Genomic DNA, 17,371 nt, shown 5'->3' with positions numbered 1-17,371 from the left:
AAGACCTAAAAGATGAGGAGGAAGTAATGTCATTTATGTCTAAGACAACTATTTCACTTTTATGTACAGGATGGATTTGGTGGGGGAAAAGGTGGAACAGAAAGAGACCACATAGGAGGATTGTGCTCCAACCTGGTACACAAATAGTGGTAGGTTGCAGTATTATAGTCTCAAAATGGAAGGAGGTGAGTAGTTTAACTAACAATGTTTGCAGATAGAGTGAATGTAGAAAATGAGGATAGGAAGGACTCAAGACCTAGATTTTACAAATTGATGGATTGTGAAAATGGTAAACTATGGGTTCAGTTTTAGTCATGAGATCTAAGTGAGAGGCTGTAAGAGACCCAAGTGAGTTGCCAAATAGACAGTGATGTATTCAAGTCTTGATCTTAGTCTCTGGACTGGAGATATACCTTCAGAAACAGAAGAATAGGGGAGATATCTAGAACCAGGAAGAGAGTACAGGTGAAGTAAAGAAGCACTCAGAACCAAGCTCTGAAGGCAGATTAAAATGATGACAGTGAGTGTGAAGTGTATTAGGAGAATACAAGAGAATGTAGAGACACAGAAACTAAGACAAGAGAGTATTTTGAGAAGGAGATTGCAATTATATTTCTAGCACTGCCAAAGATCAAGTAAATGAGGACAAAGAAGTATTCAGTAAGTTTTGTGACAGATATTAATTAAAGACGTTGACAAATGCTGAAAGTCATAGAGGAAGCAGACATCAGAGAACAGTCCGTGGTTCTGCATCAGTGGTCCTCAAATGGGGATGATCTCCCACCCCAGGGGACATTTGGCAATGTCTGGAGATATTTTTTATTGTCCCAACTGAGGAGTACTGCTGGCATCATGTGAATATGGTAGAGGTCAGGGAGGCTGCTTAACACTCTACATAGGCTAGTCTCTCACAACATGGAATTATTCTGACTAAAATATCAGTAGTTGAGAAACCTTTTTCTACATCTTAATAATATCAGTCTCTCCAATTAAACTTTAGGTAGATTTTTTGTTTGTTACCTCATTTTATGTAATAATAATGCTGAAATACAAAATGATTGTAAGATGAATCATCAACATAGTTATCCTTTTATTATTTTATCTTATTTTCCCTTCTCTCTTAATATTAGAATACCTATAGGCCCCAACCTTGATCTCTTCTTGCTACCTTTCTGCACTTCCTTACAGATTTTATATAGTGTCATGGTTTAACACATATCCACATGCTAACAATTACCAAATTGATATCAGGTTTTGTTCAACTACTTACTTTGCTTTTTCTTTTGGATTTTAAAAAATGTTCCCAAAGTAGCATGCCTAAAAATAAATCTCTCATAATTCACAAAAACTGCTTCCCCAATCTCATTTAATGGCACATCCATTTTGCAGATTCTCAGAGTAAAACTTTTGGAGTCAATATTGATCCTTCTTCTCTCATAATTCCAAAATCAGGCAATCATATGTAACTTCTGTCTAGGAGCTAACTACCTAATGTCAGCTTGACTGCAAGTACCTACTTTTGAACCACTTATCATCTTTCTTCTGATTTAGTGCAATAGACTCTTAACTGGTCTTGCTTTTCTTCTCACTCACCACACAGTCGCCAGAATTCTCCTTCTAAGACACAAATTAGATCACATGACATCTCTAATCAAAGATACCTAATGCCCCCCCATTGCAAAAGATAAATTGCTCACAATATCTTACAAGGGTTTAAGAGATCTAGTCTCCTGTTACTTCTCTGTCTTCATTTCCTATTAACTTTTCCCTTACTCACTCTTCTCCAGGGATGCTTTGGTATTTGGTATTTATAAAATCCATCAGTACCTATTAATGTAAGGCCTTTTCTGGAATGTTCTCTTGGTCTAAATGTTCTTCAGCCAGATATCCTATATGGCTCAATTCCTGAATTCCTTCATGAATTTGCTCAAATATCATCTTCTGAATACATGATATACTGATAGTTGCAATCTATTGTCCTCCCATTCTGGATCCTCAACACCGTACTCTTTTTTTGTTTTTCCATTCTCATAGTGCATATTTTTGATAAACTGCTGTATTATTTACTCATGTATTATGTTTATTATCTACTCTGTACCTTAACTTGCTAGAAGTAAATTCCCATGGCAGATATTTTTGCTGTTTTGGCCACTACTATATGTAATTCTAACATCTAGAACAGAGCCTGTCCTAAAGCAGTTACATAATTTTTTAAGAGGTTACAAGCAATAAATTACTTGAAAATCTTTGGTATACATTGGAATAGTATATTGATCTTGAAAGTTATACTTTACAAGTTTTTCTTCTCATCCTCAGTATTCATCCCAAGATCAAATATTTTTATCTCTAGATATATCCCATTTTTATCTACTTTTGTCTCACAAAAATTTAGATTATGATTCCACATTCTCCTTTCTGAGGCCCATTGAGTAAACCTCCTCTGATTATCCTATATCCATTTCTGGTCCCCAGTCCTAAGCGATTCTCCACCCCATAGCCAAAATAATCTTAAAACATTAATATAATCATATCTCCCCACTTCAATCCTTCCAGTGGATTTCCATTGAAAAATCATTGGTTTAGGGGCCCTGGGTGGTTCAGTTGTTAAGCACCCAACTTCACCTCAGGTCATGATCTCACGGTTCATGAGTTTGAGTCCCGCTTTGAGTTCTCTGCAGTCAGTGAAGAGCCTGCTTCAAATGCTCTGCACCCCCTGCCCCTCCCCCACTCATGCTGGCTTGCTCGCTCCCTCCCTCTCTCTCTTTCTCTCTCAAAAATAAATAAACTTAAAAAAAAATAAAAATCATTGGTTTATTAGCCTCTGCACGGTATCCATTCTCATCTTATACCACACCCTTTCCATTTCCTTACACACCTACGAACATACACCCTCAAACACACATTTTTTCTGGCTATAAATATACCATACTTAATTTCCAGGATTGCAACTTCATTTCAGAATCTTGAAGCATGCTCTTTCTTCTGCCTTCCTTAATTATCCTGGTGAACGAAAGCTCCTTTATTAAGAAGACATCACTTTCATTATATTAACATTGGTCTTGCTTAGGCAAGATCTTGGCATACATAATGTATTTTCAGGTCTTCCAAAATTGAACCAACTTGTACTGTTTGAAAGGACAGGCTCACAGAAAGATTGATTATCATCTAAAGAATGTCAGTTGAATGCCCAGGAAGTATCCTACAAGGTGACCTCATTTATTTATTCCAGGTTCCATTTAGACTTGGAAATCAAATTGTTAGTTTTTCTAGGGAGTAATAAGACAGTAGGAAAATTTCATGAATCTGACTGGAAAATGATATATAAAACTTAGTATCATGTATATTTACACACACACACACACACACACACACACATATATATATATTTGCAATCTGAATCTATCTGATGTATGAGATACATTGAAGTATAAGAGCCCAGTATTTTTATTCAAGTATAGTTAACATGCAGTGTTATATTAGTTTCGGTGTACAGTATAATGATTCAACAATTCATACATTACTCAGTGTTCATCATATGATTAGTCTATATCACTTCTTCCCACCCACTTCCCTTCTAGCATCCACCAGTTTGTTGTCTATATTTAAGAATCTAGTTTTTCTTTTGTCTCTTGTTGTTGTTGTTCATTTGTTTTTTTTTCTTGAATTTTACATATGAATGGAAATCATATGGTATTTTTTCTCTGACTTATTTCACTTAGGATTATATCCTCTAGATCCATTCATGTTGTCACAAATGGCAAGATTTCATTCTTTTCATGGTTAATATTCCATAATATATATACACACACACACACACACACATATACACACACATATATATACATATATATATACACACATACATACATACCACATCTTCTTTATCCATTCATCCATGGATGGACATTTAAGTTGCTTCCATATCTTGACTTTTGTAAATAATAATGCTGCTGTAAACATAGGGGTACATATATCTTTTAAAATTAGTGTTTTAGTTTTATTTGGGTAAATACCCACTAGTGGAATTACTGGATCATATGGTCATTCTATTTTTAATTTTTTGAGGAAACTCCATACTGTTTTCCACAGTGGCTGCACCAGTTTGCATTTCCACCAACAGTACAATAGGGTTCCTTCTTCTTCACGTCCTCTCCAACACTTGTTGTTGGTGTGTGTGTGTGTGTGTGTGTGTGTGTGTGTTTTATTTTAGCCATCCTGACAGATGTGAAGTGACAACTCATTGTGATTTTTGCATTTTCCTGATGATTAGTGATGTTGAGCATCTTTTCATATGTCTGTTGGCCATCTGTATATCTTCTTTGGAAAATTGTCTATTCTATGTCCTCTGCCCATTTTTTAAATGGATTATTTGGATTTTTGGTGTTGAGCTATAAAAATTATTTATACCAGATGTCTTTATAAGATCCCAGTTTGTACATAATTGTATACATATGCATACACACACACACACACAGTATATATATATACTGAATATTACTGTTCATCCATAAGATGTTTAATGATTCTGGAGACCATATCAACATTTGCTTCTGTGACTCTTTTTCTATGAGTTTATTGCTGTCTTAACTCCTTTCTTATTGATACATGATTTATCCAATAACATCAATTTATTGTGTCTCTTTAAGGTACAGGTGGGTTGCAAACCAGCTATAGGGCTAAGGTAAATGAGTGACACAGATTTTACATAACATTAGGGACCTGGGTGAGTCCCACATTCCATTAAATCAAGGGTCAGCAGCTCACTGACTGCTATTCTGGAATATTGCCCTGCTTTTGATAGACTATCTTACATATACTTAATTTTTAAGAAAAACAAATTAGAATTTTTAAAGTGGTATCTTAATTTTAAAGTTAAAATTTACTTAAAAGGTTTTTTTTACCTGAACTTAAAATTAGTTCTCAATCTATAATTTTGCAATCTCTGCTTTCAGATAGCTCTGCTTTCTATCTCAAGTGTTATGCTCGTTTAAATTGTAAACGTCAGAAGAAACCTTCCTTCCCTAATTCTAGGTCATTCACATAGGGGGATGATATCAAAATTGTGCCATAAGTACTAACAAATTTTTCACATACTATTCATGAAAATTCATAATTAGCATTAGATACATCCTTAAAGCTATATAAAATGAAGGCTTATATAGAATGAATAATATTTCGTTTCTTTAAAATTTTTTTTAATGTTTATTTATTTTTGAGATAGAGAGCCAGAGTACAAGTAGGGGAGGGGAAAAGAGAGAGGGAGACACAGAATCCAAGCAGGCTCCCGGCTCTGAGCTGTCAGCACAGAGTCCAACATGGGGGTCAAACTCATGAACTGTGATATCATGACCTGAGCTGAAATTAGATGCTTAACCAACTGAGCCACCCAGGTGTCCTTAGAATGAAAAATATTTTAGATTGTTATATAATTCAATGTTTAGAATCAGAAGAATTTTACAGATCATCTAATCTGAAGCCTTTATTTTATATATCACAGAATTTGGAGAGAAACTAGGATTAGGTTTTACACCAAGTTTCTGATTCCAAATTTAATGTGCTTTTTAGCCTTCCATATCTTTTTTTTTTTTAATTTTTTTTCAACATTTATTTATTTTTGGGACAGAGAGAGACAGAGCATGAACGGGGAGGGGCAGAGAGAGAGGGAGACACAGAATCGGAAACAGGCTCCAGGCTCCGAGCCATCAGCCCAGAGCCTGACGCGGGGCTCGAACTCACGGACGGCGAGATCGTGACCTGGCTGAAGTCGGACGCTTAACCGACTGCGCCACCCAGGCGCCCCCCATATCTTTTGTTTACCTGATAGTGTGTGGAAGGTTTTGAGAGCCAGTTTTGTACTTTTTTTTTTTTGGAAGGAGGGTGGTAAATGATGAATAAAGAAAACTGAGTATGCTAAAAAAAGAGAAAAAAAGATAAAGTCACATACAATATTGAGTCTATAATCCAAAGACATATGTCGTCTTTTGGGAAATTGTCTGAGAATTACATACTTTTATTTAGTTCCTTTTCCCCCAGTAGGAGTTTGTGCCTATAGTGTGCCTTTTAAGGTGATACAGTCTTAATATAGATAATATAGCTTTAAAATTATTCAGATTGAAAAAATCTATTGTTCAGAATAAATTTTAGATAGAAGCCAGGAATTTCCTTCCTGACGTGTTTTTGGAACTCTTAGACATTCTAGCTCCAAATATAACTTTTTTTTGGTTCTTTTAGATTTCCCCATTGCTATGAGCTTCTAGATAGAAATAATATATATCCACATATTTTATAATAGTATTAAGCCATGTAATTTAATAATGTTTACAATTTTCATAGTCATTGTTTTACTGCTATATCCTGGTTTATGAGAATTTAATCTGATTTGTATATTGTGGACCAAAAATGTAAAGGCACTTTTCACTTAGTATGTTAAACACCACACACACACACCTAGAGCAGCTTTACATCTTTGTTTTAATAGAGTTATATTACAGGATAATTAACTTTAGTAAAATGAACCCAATTTTCTTTTCTCAGAAGAAAACATCACAGACAGATAAAATATGTGACTACTGTGATCTATCCTTGTGTTAACTGTATTTTCTTAAAGTATTGCTAACTATAGGAATTTTTAAAAACAGGACAGTATTTCCGTGGTTCCAATGCTTGAAGTCCCATTTCATAAGTTTTCCTCTTTCCTTGATTTAAATCAGATGTCTCCAGTGACTTCTTTTTTTTAATGTTTATTTATTTATTTTGAGACAGAAAGACTGTGTGTGCAAGTGCTGGGGGAGGGGCAGAGAGGGAGGGAGAGAGCAGACTCCATGCTGTCAGTACAGAGCCAGATGCGGGGCTTGATCTTACAAACCATGAGATCATGGCCTGAGCCCAAATCGAGTCAGAGGTTCAACAGAGTGAGCTACCCAGGCGTCCCCCCCCACCCCCCGCGTCCACTGTGGTTTCTAATCTTTAGTTTACTGAAGCTGGAATCGTGACAGTACCTTACCATCCACAGCTGTAAAGGATTAGTAGTTTAAAGTAGTAACCTCTAATTTTGTTACAATCAAGCTGCCAATTTTTCTGTAAGATTTAAGTGTTTCATTCATTGGACTAATATATCTCTACTCGGAAGAATGCCTTAGGCCTCAAAACTTTGGCTCTGTATTTAGAGAGCTTATTAGGAATGAAATCGTCTGTCTGGAGAAAGCAGTCAAAATGTGTCTTCCACTTTGTGCAACAATATGAGCAACGCCTTTTGTTGTCAGGGTAACCACATGTCTCTGCAGTCTCTTAAATAGGACATATTTCTTGAGTGCCTCTAACTCACAGGCCTATGTATCTAGTGAGCCAGCCAAAGGGGCTATGAAAGTTTTATATTTTTTTCTTCTTTTGAATCTGATGTTTGTTTGTTTGGTTTGTTTTGTTTTGAGCCTCTCTGGAAGCAAATGGCTTAGCTTTCCCATTCTGTTTTCCCATGTCAGACTCCATTCCACTCCCAGAACCTAAGTTTACTTTTACTGTGTTTGGCCACTTTTTGTATTCACCTGTTTGGTTTTGAACCTCTCCACAAATTGTCTGTTTATTATATCAAGATCCAACAGGAATTTCTACTCCCACTTCGCAGCCAATATCCATTTAGTATCAGAATCCTTTTTATATGGTTAATACCATTCACAATCCTGGTCAAACTGAGCAATAAAGAGGGATTACTTCATTCCTATGGAACTCATTATAAAGGGTGATTCCCTCATTTGGGCTTAAGTTTCCTTGACAATAGGACCATCCTATTGCTTTCTTTTTGTTATTGTTCTTTTTCTATTCAGTTCTGCTCTCTTCAGTGCCGAGAATCATTGAGCGTTCAGTATGTTAGGAGTCAATGAAGATGAACATCTGGTAGCATCTTCACCTTGATGCCATTATTCTCTGAGAATCATATTGTACTGATAATTTATGACCATATGTTGAATTTATTGGGTGTGACATCCTTTACCCCATATTCTAATTACTTTAGTTGATACTGGAATGAAATTAAGGATTCTTTGATCAGGGAACCAGAGAATAAATGTATACATTTAAATATCTCCATCAGTATCTCTTGTGCTTAGCATTGAAAAGTAACATTTTTCCCATTCCCTAAGCCTTATTCCTTACCCTGGCAATGTGACATAAATTTTATTTATCCTTCTACAATTTGCCATTAGTAGATTCTTCACGAGCCTGCTTACCTGACAAAGTATCACTTAATCAAACTTATGGATGTTCTATGAAAATTAAGACTTTGGATTTTTAATTGCCTGCAGTCCAGATTTAGAAGTATAGAATGGAAAGATAATCAGACTTTTTTGAGAATGAGTAAAAAAAAATGAAAATCCTGAATTCAAAAAGGTGTAACTTTGCATGAAATATGTCCTATTTTAGCAAGGATACTGTAAGGACAGAAAATCATGTGTATATATTTACATCTGATAAAAGGAAACTAAGTATTTTTCTATGCTCGTACTAGACAACCAATATCATATGTTTTTCATGCTGAAGTTTTGCTTTACTAGTGCTAGAAAATGGCAAATATACTCCAGCAGATTCTAAACAGCTTATAATGGTTATTTTTCCACTGTCTCTCATATTTATAAATTTATGACTTACACTGACATGCCCATGCCATTTGTTGATGTGTTTACTCTTAAATGCTGCCAAGCCAGAAAAAAAAAAAGCATTACAGTTAATTTAAATGATACTGGAACATTTGAAAATAATCTTGTGGTTTGGCTGCTACAAATATTTATATTCTACCCACCTATGAGTATTATGTATACAGTGTTTCTAAAGCATATGGTATTGCAGAGTGCTTTTCAGTTAACAACACTGGGCTATCACTGGGTAGAAGGATAGTATTTATTGTTAGAGTTGAGAAATAGGTTACTATAAATTTCATGATTTCAGCTTTTAAATCAAAAGGTGGAAAGTCTGATAATAAAGGTCATTAGAAATCTGTATGGGTTCTGTGTTTAGTTCAGGCCGTATTTCCTTCCTTGAGATGCCAGTAATCATACAGCAGACAGAGGCTTGCAATTCCTGTTTCTTGGCATCTCATGTTCTTTTTGAGAAGTTTAGTTTCTCTTCTTTTAATCCAAATCCACTTCCTCCTTCAGTAAAATCTGTTCACTAGTAATTCACACAAGAAACTATTATGTGTTAAAAACACATATTTCCACTGGTTGCAGGTCCTAATTAAGCTTTTACACATTGAATACATGTGTAGTTATAATCACCTTCAAATAATTGTTTCTATTCTTGATATAATACCCCTGGGAATCCTTTCTCATTTTTGGTTATGCACAATAAACCTGGCCATGTAAAATTAATTATGACACTAGTTCTTACTCGAAGTGATCAAGTTAATTGAAGGGCACAGAGCATATGTTATTTTTCTTGCTGTCTATTCGCAATGAACTCCCTTACTTTTTGTCTCACAATAATTCAATAATACAATATTAAGCAGAAAATCCAAGCTAGTAAATTTAATATAAATGGCAGAGATTGGAATTTTTCTTAAAATATGTTCAAATATAGTATCTTTCTACATGTGTATCTGTACTAATATTCTTTTTCAATTTTTATATCAAATTGTATGGGGGAGCATACAGAACAACTGGGCCTTCCTTAAATTGCTGAAAAGAGTGTATATTTGTACAAACTCTTTGAAAAAAAAAAGCTAGCAGTATCTATCCAAGCTAAGCATATGTATACTATAAGACTCAGTAGTTCTATTCCTTGTTAAAAACTCAACATAAATGGATGCTTTGTGTCCACCAAAAGACATGTACAAGAATATTCATGACTTTGGTTGTAATGGCCTAAAACTGCAAATAATCCAAATGGACATCATCAGTAAAATGGTGAACAATTTATGGTATATTCACAAAGTGAAATATTACCCATCAATAAAAATGTATTAATTCACATGCACAACAATTTGGATGAATTTCATAGATACACTGTTGAGTAAAATAAGCCAGGAATAGAACAGTATGATGCTATTTATATAGATTTGTTTAAGGTATTTTATTTTGTTAGATATCAGAATTATTGTTAGTCACAGAGGAATACGGACCAGAAGAAGTCACAGGTGAACCTTCTACAATTGTAGAAATATTCTAGATTGTGGTTATACAAGGGCAGTCATAGGTTGAACTCCAGTGAATTGTGCACTTAAGATTTGTGAAATTATATCTATAAAAATTAAGAAAAAAAATGAAGTATTTAGTTATTTAAAAACCCTGTGTAATAATTAACACCTGACCATGTTAAATATTATTCCTATACAATATCAATGTATAAATACAGAACACCCCACCCCTGCTTTGCTTTTGAAAACACTGTTTTTTGCTTTGTTTTCTTTTAGTGTCCTGAATTTAAAAGGCCCAGGGACATAGCAGTTGACTGGGTTGCTGGAAATATTTATTGGACTGATCATTCTAGAATGCACTGGTTCAGTTACTATACCACTCACTGGACTAGTCTGAGGTACTCTATCAATGTAGGGCAGCTCAATGGCCCCAACTGCACCAGACTCTTAACAAACATGGCTGGAGAACCCTATGCTATTGCTGTAAATCCTAAAAGAGGGTAGGTTAATGAGTTGGTTATTTATTCTTCTTGATATGTGTATCCATTTTTAGAGATTTTCCCACCTGTGTACTGTAGTTTTCTTTCTGTAATAAGTGTTCAACATATAATAGATTTACAAGACTTCTAAAAATCCCTTTATTTATGTACAAAAGCATGTGCTTTTCGTACCAAATGGTGGCACAAAATATATGTTTTCCTGAGAGGTTGCTCCATTATACATTCTATGTGTGTATGTGTATGTGTCTTATGTGTACATTGCAGGTGCATTGTTGCAACACACAAAACCAATATTGTTAACCTAAAATTAAATTTTGAAGATATTAAACATAATATTGAACATATTAAGTGTAAGAGTATTAGTATTTTGGCTATTTGTGACAATAAAAAATGAAGGTGTATGTGCAAACAAATCTAAACAACTTTAACACAAATATTTCCTTTCCTTTTCTTGAATTGTCCCTTTCTTACTCTTTTACTTTTTCATTTATAGGCAATGACCAAAAAGAAAATAGAGAAATGTTAAATAAAACTCCTAATTACTACCCACTCTCTATTGGAGTTTGCGAGTCCATAGATTTAGAATTGGGCCCCAAAATCTGCTTTTTCAGGGACTCTGGGGTGATTCTGGTGCACACTGTCTGAAGAGACATTGTGTTTGGGAGCAGAGTTGGGTTGTAACGGCACTCCAACCTAACTAACTTGACCTATCTCTTCAGGATGATGTACTGGACTGTCGTTGGGGACCACTCCCACATAGAAGAAGCAGCCATGGATGGCACTCTGAGAAGGATTTTAGTACAAAAGAATTTGCAAAGACCCACAGGTATGATGTGTTGCTGACACGGTCTAGAATGCGGAGCAATATGCTCGGCATATTAGTGTAACAAGACTTTCCACTTTTGTTGGCAATATAATCATTTTTACAAGCACATAAAATAATTTATAGTATGGCTTTATGAAAGTCATTAACATTTCATGTTGTATTTTGCCAACTTGAAAGTCAAGGCCTTATCATACTGCCAGTGATATTACAGGGATGTTATTTGAAAATTGCCTAAGTTGTAAGGCCGTTTGTAGGATTTCACACGCATAGAATTTCAACAGTTTACAGTGTAATAGGGTGTTTTTACCGATATAAGTTAATGATGTTGGGATAGATGGTACTATTTCTAGAGGATCAGAAGCTAAATGGACAAAGAGGTGGGAAAACATAAATAATTTTTAAGAGGAAGATTTGATGATTCCTGGCCCTTTCATTCACAGCCCTTTTTAATCAGACTTCAATAGCTTTCCCAGTTGTGTCATCTAAGCTATGCTCCAGACTCTCTGTACTCTCAGGACTGCTCAAGAACTCAGGTGTTTTTTCTGCCTCCCTGTTTTTCTCCCATTCCGTTTGCCTCCCCACCTGCCCTTCTGACTTTTGTGCATCCAGCTGAATCTTACCCACCTTATAACATCTAACTTTAACACTTCCTCAATAAAACACTTTCAGAACTGCAAGGAACCTCAAGGATTTCATGCCACAAGCAACGCTTCCTGCCTACTATATCCCAAAGGAGAGAATACATTTTCTCTATCACATATTATTCAATCATTATGCTTTGTAGTATCTTATATAATTGAAATTTTATTTATATTTGGCACTTATGTTCATTTTTTTAATGTTTACTTTGAGAAAGAGAGAGTGTGTTATGGGGGTAGGGCAGAAAGAGAGAGGGAGACATGGAATCTGGAGTAGGCTCCAGGGTCTGAGTTGTCAGCACAGATCCCGACATGAAGCTCGAACTCACAGACTGTGAGATCATGACCTGAGCTGAAGCAGGACGATTAACCGGCTGAGCCACTGAGGTGGCCTGGCACTTATATTCTTGTTAACTTTTAATGTGCTGTGTGATTTTTCCTTCAACTAGATTGTTTTTACTCTTTATGGGAAGGAGCGATCTTTGGGATTTAGTTCATTTACATAAGTGTGTCTCCATTCACTGGTTTAACAAGTACTAATTGAACACCCATCTGGCGGGAGAAATTTTTCCAGATGCTGAAGACAAGTCCTTACTCTTGTGAAGTTGAAAATACCAACTCTCATGAACTTACCTTCCTCCAGAGGATAGAATATACAACATAAGTCATGTCAGATACTAATAAGTGCCATATAGAAAAGAATGGGCACTTATGGGGGAAAACTATTTTGATCAGGATTATCAGAGAAGCCATCTTAGAAAGGTGATATTTGAGAAGAGAACTTCATAGAAATAGCAGGCTAATGTGAATATGCAAGCAAAGAGCTTTCCAAACAGAGCGAAAATCAAGTTAAGAGTTAAGGATGAGCTTAACATTTGTCAAAAACAGCAAGAATGTTAGTATGCCTAGAAACATTTGAGCAGCTCAGGAAAGTGGTAGAAGTGTGGGTGCCCAGGTGGCCAGGTGAAGGTCATGTAGGACCTAGAACACACTGTTAAGGACTGGATTTTATTCCAGTTTTAAGGGGAGGCATGGAAGGCTACTGGAGAGGCAAATGGCATAATATTCTCTTACGCTGTTTTCATTTTTTAAAGAACCTTAATTGTCTTAACTTTTTATTTCTAACTAATTTTGGACATATAGAAAAGTTCCAAAATTATTTTTTTAAAGTTCTGTGATGTTAACAACTTACATAATCATAGTATGTGAGACATGATTTTCATATTAAGGAATGTTTCTGGCAGCAGTTTATAGAATTGCCTGTCACAGAGTTCTTAGGAAGGAGCCTGAGACAGGAATTCTTCTAAAGGTTATTTATAAGGGGAGTGCTATTCAGGAGATATCTGTAAAATATGGAGAGAGAAAAAGACTATGTCTCAGGTAAACTCTAATTTTGGCTTCAGCCACGGGGATGTGCCTTGGAGCATAGATCCCGTGACAGGGAAGGAGTCAGCTTTTATATGATCCATCAGTCTTTGGTTGGCCTTTGGACTCAAACTTCCCAATCCAGACTGCTGCAGACAGTTGAGCACAAATCTCTGGGGAAGGAGGGCAAGTGTGATTTCTTAGCTGCAAACAGTGGATAGTGGAGAGGTATCCCTACCTACTAAAGGAAATCTGAGCTGGCCACCACAGCATCCCCTACAGTGGGTGAAGTGCAAATGAACATTTTTCATGTGGTGACCACTCTGCCCAGCACTATGGGTAGTTTAGTGATGAACATGGCATACTCCCTTTTCTCATGGAGTTGATATTTAAGGGGAAAAAATGAGGCATGCACTAAAGTTTTAAAGTTTGAAGTTTTGGCACAATGAGAGAATTGTTACATGCCTTATGATATCATGGGAGTGCAAAGGCAAGAGAAATTGTATCTAATACTGGAAAACTATGTGAAAGGTGTCATTTAAACACTTGCTTGAAGGATAGGTAGACATTTGAAAGGTGGACAGATAACTCACCACGGTATAGTTTTTATAAAGGTGTTCTTTTAAGTCAAATATACCGGTGTTGATCCCAGGGGATTATGTACCACCTGTGAGATCTCAGAAAGGAACTTACTATCTTCAAAGTTCGATTTTTACCATTAACAAACCAAGGGGGGATTATGACTAACTTATGATATTGTCTTATTTATTAAATGACATAGCACTCTGAGCCAGGGGCTGCAATGTGAAGCACATGGTATGTTCTATGATATTTGAAGTCATGAATCACCTAGAAGGGGATGGGATAGGTAATGTAACATGAACCGAGAATAGAGAGCTTTAAATACCAAAGTATTTTGAGGTGATTTTTTAGTCAATAATAAACCACTGTACAATTTTGATTCAAGTAGTGATGTGAATAAGGTAGGTCTTCTTGCTTTGGTATCATTGTGCCAATGGAGTGAATAGATAGAGAGCTAAGAGACCAGCTAAAAATCCATTGAATGGTCCTAATGAGAGCAGAGAGTAGCACAACTAGAATGGTAACAGGTGAGAAGGGGAGAATGCATACAGAAGGGAAAGCAGAGTAACCATAGAATTTATGAAATACATATGAGAATAGAGGTAGAGATAAGAAATATCTCAAAGAGAGGTTAAAATTCAATAAATTAAACATCTTCTTATTTCCTTTCTTCATCTATTCCTCCTTAAATTAAAAAATATTGGATGCTCGGGGTGCCTGGGTTTATCAGTTGGTTGAGCATCCAACTTTTGATTTTGTCCCAGGTCATGATCTCATGGTACATGGGATTGAGCCCCACCATCAGGCTCTGTGTAGACAGCATGAAACCTGCTTGAAATTCTTGCTTTCCTTCTCTCTGCCCTTCCCTAACTTGTGTGTGTGTGTGTGTGTGTGTGTGTGTGTGTGAGTGTATGTGTGTATGTGTGTATGCACACTCTCTCAAAAATAAATAAATAAACATTAAAAAAATTGGATGCTCACTATATGCCAGATACTATAGGTAATCAGATATATTATATGGGATATATGGATCCCTACACTCACAGAGCTTAAATTCTAATATGGGGGACCATAAAAACAAAAACCAAACAGTGTGTGTGCACATCTGATAGGAGGGGGTGCACCATGCAGCAGGTGTCACTTTAATTATAGTGGAGAGGAAAGGCTTTCCAAGGTGCTGATTGTTAAGATTAATTGCTAAACTATGTGAAGGGGTAGGAAAAAATGGGATGATGTTGCAACACGAAGCAAAGAATGGGACAGAGACCTGAAGGTAGGAAAGCCAAAGAGCATAGTAAACAAATTGGAAAATAGCATGAGACAAGGATTAGAGAGATGGGTAGGGGTCAGCCTAGGCAGGATCTCGGAGACCAAGACAAATACCATTGCTTCATGTTAAGTAGATAACCAGCTCTAATCAGACATCAGAGACATATCAAGAAAGAAGTTGGTGTGAGGCTTTCGACTCCATGTGATTGGGCATGCGTGAGTTTTCTTCTCAGTAAGTCTGCTTTGAAAACCTCTGCCCCACTTAACAGGAGTAGACTCTTGAAAGCTGTTTACTCACTCATTCAACTAATTTTTTGTGTGTGCCTACTGTGTGTCAGAGATAATTTTAGGAATTTGGAATACAGGAGTGAACATACAGATCCCTATTCTTCTAGTGGTTATGAGGCAAAACCATATTTTAAAAAGGAAATTATAAAGTTGTGAGGTGTTTAGTGCTATGGAAAAAAAAGAGTGAAAATAGAGTAAGAAGGGTCAGAAATGGTGGAGGCAAGTTTGCAGTGTGACATTAGTAGGTCTTTAGAGTAGAACTTTGAGAAGGTGGCACTTGAACAGACTGTGTGTTGCTGTCAATTACCGGCAAATGTTGCAGGTGTGGTTATGGCCCCAGGTGAATCAGTCAGATGGAGATATCTCACAGATAACTGAAAATTTTAGTTCTACAGCTTAAAGCTGGAGTTTGGGGAATTAGCAGAGAAAGCTGATAATTAAAGTTGCTGGGGTTGTTCAGATGAACAAGAGAGGGAAAAAAAGCGTCTTCCTAGGGTAGAATTTTGTGAGATGCTTATATTTAGAAGAGTCACAGTCAGAACTGAAGACTGCAAAGATGTTTGTGCAACTGGAGCAAAACAACGGGATTCAGAATCACAAAAGCTGCAGGAAGAGTCTCAAAAGAAATATGGTACACCTTATTGGGCATACTATAATGACTTGCACAAAGAAAATATAAAGCAGCAGAAAGAACTTAAGTCCACCATTTATATAGGCTTGAGTTAAAACTGAGCAGCCTGCATAAAGTTTTGAGCATCAAATTTCTCATTTGTAAAATGTATATGATAATATCTACCTTATAGAGAATTCATAACAATTTAAATCAGATGTAAATCAATGTAAATTGATGAATATAATTCCCTGAATATCTAAGAGGCTAAGAATAATTATAAAAACAATCATATGCTAGGGGTGCTGGGTGGCTCAGTCGGTTAAGCATCTAGCTCTTGATTTCATCTTAGGTCATGATCTCAGGATTCATGAGATCGAGCCCTGTGTGGGGCTCTGTGCTGATGGCACAGAGCCTGCTTGGGATTCTCTTTCTCCCTCTCTGTCTCCCTCTCTCTCAAAATAAATAAATACACTTAAAGCAAATATATGCTAAAACCTTATATATGTATTCTATGTAACATCCATCATAACTTCCTAACACTGATAATTATTTTTATTCATTTAAAAATGTCATTTAGTATATTTTGTTAATTTGATTCATTTTCTTATGGCATATCAATTTGAATTCTGTAAGATTTTTAAAAATCCACAAGCCACATATAAAAACCTATTACTTTATTTCATGCCCACCTGCTTCATAAGTGGCTTTCTTAATATTGGAATTGCTGGTTTTGTATTCATAGGCAGGATTTTATTCCGTCAGGCAGAAACATCTCAAATGTTATCTTTACAGGGATTAATAACTCTTGAGTATTGTCATGCTAAATGTTATTGATATAAAAAGGAATCAAGAACAAATCTCATGAGATCTTTAGGAAATAATAGATAATTAGGTTTCATAAACAGCATATTACTAGAAAGGTATAATGAAAAGTTGGCAGTAAGTCATTGTTCTGCATCTATATGTATATGTACACATTATATGGAGAGAGGCATTCCTCTGTGGAAGTAAGTTCATTATTTATGTCTTCCCAGAAACATCTCAAGACTTGTTTGTGCCTGTTTTTTCTCTCTCTTTTTTTCTTGGCATATGTTTCTAAATATTTGCCCTGACTCCAAGGTTATTATATTGAAATCAGTAACTGTAATAATACCTCTGTTACCTTCC

General features: G+C 35.9%; 1 protein-coding gene across 1 annotated transcript in view; it reads left to right on the top strand.

The window, feature by feature from the left end:
• Nucleotides 1-17,371, top strand: part of LRP1B (LDL receptor related protein 1B) — a 1,901,338-nt gene that overhangs the window by 1,779,468 nt on the left and 104,499 nt on the right. Inside the window, exons 78-79 of the mRNA XM_043576625.1 lie at nucleotides 10,400-10,623; nucleotides 11,343-11,449. Coding sequence (XP_043432560.1) covers nucleotides 10,400-10,623; nucleotides 11,343-11,449 — 331 coding nt within the window. The remainder of the gene's footprint in view (nucleotides 1-10,399; nucleotides 10,624-11,342; nucleotides 11,450-17,371) is intronic.

Source organism: Prionailurus bengalensis, chromosome C1 (assembly GCF_016509475.1).
Source record: "Prionailurus bengalensis isolate Pbe53 chromosome C1, Fcat_Pben_1.1_paternal_pri, whole genome shotgun sequence".
Lineage (NCBI taxonomy): Eukaryota > Metazoa > Chordata > Mammalia > Carnivora > Felidae > Prionailurus > Prionailurus bengalensis.
The sequence above is the reverse complement of the archived record's forward strand: the minus strand, read 5'-3'. Positions and strand labels throughout refer to the sequence as shown.